Below are 6,683 nucleotides of genomic sequence, written 5' to 3' on the forward strand. Positions count from 1 at the left end.
CTGCCCCTCTACTCTGCTCTGGTGAGACCCCCCCTGGAGTACTGCGTCCAGCTCTGGAGCCCTCAGCATAAGAAAGACACGGACCTGTTGGAGCGGGTCTAGAAGAGGGCCATGAAAATGATCAGGGCGATGGAACACATCTCCTATGAAGAAAGGCTGAGAGAGTTGGGGTTGTTGAGCCTAGAGAAGAGAAGGCTTTGGGGAGACCTTATTGCAGCCTATCAGTACTTAAAGGGGGCTTATAAAAAAGATGGGGACAAACTTTTTAACAGGGCCTGTTGCAACAGGACAAGGGGGAATGGCTTTAAACTAAAGGGGGGTAGATTTAGACTAGATACAAGGAAGAAATTTTTTATGCTGAGGGTGGTGAAGCACTGGAAGAGGTTGCCCAGAGAGGTGGTGGATGCCCCATCCCTGGAAACATTCCAGGTCAGGTTGGACAGGGCTGTGAGCAACCTGATCTAGTTGAAGATGTCCCTGCCCATGGCAGGGGGGTTGGGCTAGATGACCTTTAGAGGTCCCTTCCAACCCAAACTATTCTATGATTCTATGATCTAGGATTTTTTCTTTACTCTAGGTTCTAGTATATTCTTTAAAAAATCCAGTTCTTTACGTATTGCACTGGCCGCTCAGCAGTGTGAATTAAAGATCCACAGATTTGTATTTAAGTAAGAAAGAAAATCATATGATAATATGATGTAGAAAATCTGTTTTGCAGTCAAGCTTAAGAAGTGCAGTCTGTTTGGTATGGCAAAGAAAACTGATGTGTGTTTTACATAATTACAAAGAAAATCTAAAAATAAACCTCAAGGAGACAACTTTTAAAAACAATAAGAGTAATTAGTACTCAGAAAAAGTTAAGAAGGAATTTGGTAGAGTGTGCACTGTTTCACACACTTTTTTCTTTTTTTTTTTTTTTAAACATAAATATGATCTTGGTCTGTTTGAAAGGATGAACTTGTTGAACAATTTAGCACATGAAATTCTGTGATCTGTTTTGCTCATTAAAGAGTCATAATGGTCCAGCCTAGCATTAAAAATCTATGAAGTGATAGTAACTCACTAACTTCACTAGTAATTAAAACGCTTGTTATTTCACAACAGGCTTTACTTGAAAAATAAAATAGTGTTTGTGGTATGGAACATTTGGTTGATATTTAACATGTACCTGAACCAGCAGAGTTATTGGTCCACTTTTATCCACCTCCAGTATTTCACCATTCTTTGTGCCCACTAAAATATGACCATGTCCTAAAGATATGGCACGTATAGAAGGATTATCTTCTAAGAGGAGGCCTAGAACGTTAAAATGTTAGAAGACAGAAGATTCTCAAGTATGCCTTAAAGAGGATTTTTCACATATATGCACATTACATTCTCACTGTAGAAAAGGATACTCAGTAGTAACCAAGTAAAAACATATTCCCGCATGGAAGAACATACATGTTTGGATTAATTTGGGAGTATTTAGCAATTACCCAGCTGACACTAATCTTTCTTGTCAACCGAGTATCTCTTAAGTTTAATCATCCTGACTCATTGGCAATCTTAGTGAAAAAATGTGCATGTGAAGTATCAACTATACTACTATATTGCTAGCATTTATGGTACCTTCAAATCTAGCTTTTTATTAAACAGATATGAGAATGAGATACTCTGTAGTAGAATGTTTCAGTTAATGGGTGTTCCATTCATGATTTTTGAAAATCAAACCATATAAATTAGAACACAGCAAATGTAATTTTAAGGTGGGGGGGATGCGGAGAGAAAAGGCTATCCAGAATGTCAAATAGGGAAAACTGTAAATCACCACTATGATCAAGAATAAATGAAGGAAATAGGAATAACAGGAATGAAAATGTTCTTAAACCATTTCAAGAGACATGCATTTACAGAAAATTGTCATAAAACTTACTAGTAAGTTACAAAACTAACCACAATTCTGAATTTCATTCCTCCTCCAAAACAAAAAAGAGCAGACAAGATACTTCATGATTAGAAATATAATAGGCTTTTTGGCTGCCACTTTAAAAAAAAAAAAATCACCTGGGTGGTAAGAGACTCAAGGTTAAATCAATTAATTCAGGCAGATAATAAGGCAAATATTATGATCCGCATCCACCACATGTGCAGACACTACAACGTACCATTCCCCTCCCAACAGAAATATTACTTATTTAGAATCAAAAAAGCTTAAAAAAAAATTTAGTATTCATTACGTCAAATGTGGATTTCCTCCTACTGGGGAACGCAATTCCACAGAAAGAGTTTTCTACAGAAAGTATTTTATACAGAATAAAAAACAGGATAAAGTCTGTGTTACCTTTAGACCCAGGGGCCAAAGCAGCCCTTTTGATAGCATAGGTTTTGAGACAACGTTCAAAGGTATCGTCCCAGAGAGCTACTACCCCATCCTTTCCTCCAGTGACAAATCCCTGGTGCACAAACAATAATAACAATTAAAAAAAAAGATTATAACTTGTGATTTTTATCTTTCCTTAATTTTTCAGTGATTTCTGCCAGTACTGAAAATGGATTATATACAACACTGTAATGCACTGAACTACAGATGTTAGAGACGAAAAGATCAGGAGCAACAAAATGATTGAATTCTTCTCCTGATGAAGGCAGCACAGTTCTGTACAGTCCATGTACACAGGCTGGATTTAAAAGTTCTAACCAATAAGCTTCTACTATACTAGAAAAATAATTTAACTGACACACTGAAATGTTTTTCTTGATATTTAGCCTCAATACCCCTTTGGCATTTCACCTCGTAACTCCAAGCCAAACTTAGTACCACTCACAAAAAGTGCTTAAATTGTTCAAATATATGCATATTTGTGCCATTCTGTCTTCAAAAATTATTTACAGCTGTTTAACAAAGCAACAGCTATACTTAATACTGAGATCATTAGTAATTTCCTTTGGAGAATTTAGTTCTTGCAATATGAATAAAACATGCTTTGTCCAAAGCTACTATACTGAAACTCAAGTATTAGAGGGTGGAGTAACTTGGTCTAACCTAGCAAAACACAAACTTATACATAACTTCAAATATGCAAGTAATCTAACTGGAACACCCATTCACATTTAAGCACACGCTTAAAGGCTTTCCTGAGTCAAAAGAAGTTGAGAATCAGGAGAGAGTACTTAGTGATCTACAGACTGAATGCTTCTACTAGTAGATGGTAATTACAGCACAAAATAGTAAGAGTATGACCTTCTTCCTCTCCCACAAGCTCATGTATTCCATTAAACTTATGGATGCTTAAATCAAAAAGTACTTTTACTTATCACGTTACTCTTATTTCTTTAGTAAGAGGTTATGAAAATTACTGAATAAGATGTCACTGGACCACAAGGGTTTGAGAAACAGCATGCTACATAACAAGAACTAGAGATATGCATAAAACACTATTTTTAATCTGGACCTCACAAGGCTTTTCTGTAATGGAAATAAAGCCATGGATTCCTGAGTTTGAGAAAGGCCTAACTTCATAGACTTTTTTGTCCAGACACCAAAAAACAACGAGCAGTTTATTTACTTTTTCCAATGCGTGCATGCTGAACACAGGACCATCATGTGCTTTGACAGTTTTTATGAGAAACACATCTCTCCAAATACACACATCCCCCGTGGAAGTTCCAGAGAATGCCATCTCTTCAGTCCAGCCGTATACTGCACACATCATTGTATCGGTTCTTCCCAACGCACCTATGCAGCCCTTTCTCCCAATTAGTCCTCCGCCTGGTTCAAACCAAAAACAAGTCATCAGAATTATTTTCTTCAATTATTTTCCAAAAACTATACAACCCTAACCCAGAGCAACAAGTCCTTTTCTTCTGGTTCACCCACGCTTCCCAAAAAATTGAGCCTGAGAAGAGTTCTCACAAAATAAGGTTTCTGTACTATTTGGCATCTTTCAAGAAAAAAAAACCAAACTTACTTTTAACTTACTACTCGAATCTCGATTTGAACATGTACATATACCTACACAGACATGCAAAGAGAAAGTGCAATTGTAAACTTGCATCTAAACAAGAAACTTAAGATCTACCACACAGTTTATAGATATTCCTAATTAAATTAACCTGAAAGGGAAAAAAAAAAAAAGTTTAAATCTTGACATCCCATCCTTTTCACAATACATTTTCAGTGAGGGGATTCCTAATTTTATTTTAGAGGTTTGCTGTATTGGCCTCTGGATAATAGAAACATTACAGCTATATAAATTTTAAAATTCTTTAAAATACCATATCTAAAATCATTTGACAGGTATAACACATAGTAACTTCTGGCTAGAAAGTCAGATGTATATTTTCACAGTCCTCAGAGAAACTTCACATGGTATAACACAGAAGCCCCTCAGGATCTGACACTTCATACTGTTCTCATACTTACAGAGGCAAGGTGTCTGAACCTCTCTGTCATCACTTGGCACTGATGAAAATGTAGTCCAAAGCATATACTTTGGTGTCACTTCTCACATCAAGTGCACCTGCTCTAGTGTGCAGATTTCAGAGACTTGGCATTGGTTAAGGTGCACTGATACTCTACTCCTCACATTAATACTAAGTGTGTTTCACAGTGACTGCCTTGCCAGTGTGCCACTGCAGTTTCGCACAGATGGGCTGCAGCATTAGAGAAATTTGATGCAATGCCAGAGAGAAAAGAGGCATTTTAAAAAATCTAATTTCTTTATTCAAAATCACCATTTCCAGGCTTTTATCATAGTAAAGATTTCTTTCTAAAGAATTTATAGTAATTCATTCAGTAAATATTCTGACACACTTTTTTTCTTTCTATAGATAGCAAGCGCAATTGTTAAAATTAATAATTTATATAGACTTCAACAGCTTGCTCTCAGACAACCTTGATTAATTTCTGTTGGAGCCAGAACTGAGAAAACTAGTGTCATTTTTTTCATCACAGACTTTTCTCTCCACAATTAATCTTTATCAGGGACTCATGTGAGCTGACGTGCATAAATTCTGCATGAATAATTAGAACATTCTTAGCAGATAAGCTAGTCTTCTGTAGCACATATGTCTTTATAAATGTTTTGAGGTTTGAAACAATGAAGTTCATACTGATATCAGGGAATGGATTCTTCACTCTGAAATTTTTCAAGCAGATAAAGCAAGCTGCTTTATCTTGGTTTTTAATTGTCAAGTTCAACACAGGTATCTAAACAAACAGGTCTCAACTTTAAATTTATTTGTATTTGTGCCTCTTCATAACATAAATGTTCTATAGGTCCTTCTTCCAAAAGCTGTTCTATGATGTACAGCAGCTCTGTAACATTTTCAGATGTGCTATATTATTATTAGATATAAAAAAAGACAGTAGGAAATCCAGGGTCCTTTCTACTTATGTAGCTCTAGCTCTGTGGCAAATTGATCTTAAAAAGAATTCCCACTACTGACATAATGCCAATTAACGTTATTTCTACTAGGGCAAAGCTAACTTCGAGAGATATACAGAGAAAACATTTGCCTTTAATGCATGAAACATAAGAGATGCAATATTTATATTTTAAGTAACAGAAAATGCTGTAATTCTGAAAAGTTTCCTTACCTGCTCTACGCCAGAATTTCATGTGTTTAATTCCAACTGTAATCAATTTATCAGGCATATAAGGATTAATCTTAACAACAAAAATCTTATCTTTGCTTCCCCTGAAATGCAAAGCAAAAAATTTTAAATAAAAATATAACTATTAATATTTTTAAATAGGCTTTGGTTTGGGGTTTGTTTACTAATGTCTACCTTCTCTATTTTGCTAACATTTACTTCCAAATCATTAACAATAATTTATTATGAGGAGGAAGAAAGCCAAAGAACTAACATACCAAGTCCTGTTCTATTTTCATTACCCTTCAGTTTCCAAAGCAGGTGAGTACTTATGTTAGCTCAGAAATCCACTAGGTGGCATTTTCTTTGCAAAAGAATATATATTTATATATTTTAGGTATATGGTATTTAGACCTCTGACAGCTCATAATGAAACTTGAAAGGTGTAAAGTTGTAAATCTCATTAAAAAGTCTCTCATTTTGAAAATAAATTGCCATCCTCATCCACCTTTTAATTGATTTTTCTATTTTTCTTGTTAGAATAAAACATATGCTGCTACATCAATTTTAAATGGAATTTTCAGTTGTTTCTAAAAACATTAAAACCTGTTGTGTGTTTCAGATTTCTTACTATGCTTCTATAAAACCAATGCCTTGCCTTAGTCCTATAGTTTGAAAACCAGCTTTCAACTATGTTTGCTATCTATGCAATGAAAGAAACGCTTACTAGTAGGTTGTTTTTCTTCAAAACGCCAAAGAGCCTCTAATCCCTAATATTTGCTCCCTGTTTCAGAGTGGAAATCTTTTATCCTCTGTCGTAGGGTAAAAGATTTGTTTGTTTAGACCACTAAACAAACGAGTAGCAAAAATCGTGAACCAGTTTCTTTCCAAAACTCACACTGTAATCTTCAAAGTATAGATGCTGCTCCCAAAAATTCTATTCAATTCCTCTGAGTAGGTAGTAGGAAAAACACTCCAGAAACTAAATCCAGTATAAACTGGTTAAAGTTTGATTTAAAAAAAGAATTAAGTGAGATTTGTGGCTTCAGAGAGTAGGGGAATTTAAAAAAAGAAAAAAAAGCGGGGGGGGGGGGGGGGGGGGGGA

General features: G+C 35.4%; 1 protein-coding gene across 1 annotated transcript in view; it reads right to left on the reverse strand.

Annotated features, from left to right (window-relative positions):
- EML5 (echinoderm microtubule associated protein like 5) overlaps positions 1 to 6,683 on the reverse strand; it is a 97,489-nt gene that overhangs the window by 46,124 nt on the left and 44,682 nt on the right. Inside the window, exons 17-20 of the mRNA XM_009319520.1 lie at positions 5,582 to 5,682; positions 3,549 to 3,751; positions 2,324 to 2,435; positions 1,169 to 1,296 (exon numbers count right to left, since the gene is read on the reverse strand). Coding sequence (XP_009317795.1) covers positions 1,169 to 1,296; positions 2,324 to 2,435; positions 3,549 to 3,751; positions 5,582 to 5,682 — 544 coding nt within the window. The remainder of the gene's footprint in view (positions 1 to 1,168; positions 1,297 to 2,323; positions 2,436 to 3,548; positions 3,752 to 5,581; positions 5,683 to 6,683) is intronic.

The sequence above is a fragment of the Pygoscelis adeliae genome, unplaced genomic scaffold (assembly GCF_000699105.1).
Source record: "Pygoscelis adeliae isolate BGI_AS28 unplaced genomic scaffold, ASM69910v1 Scaffold71, whole genome shotgun sequence".
Taxonomy (NCBI): domain Eukaryota; kingdom Metazoa; phylum Chordata; class Aves; order Sphenisciformes; family Spheniscidae; genus Pygoscelis; species Pygoscelis adeliae.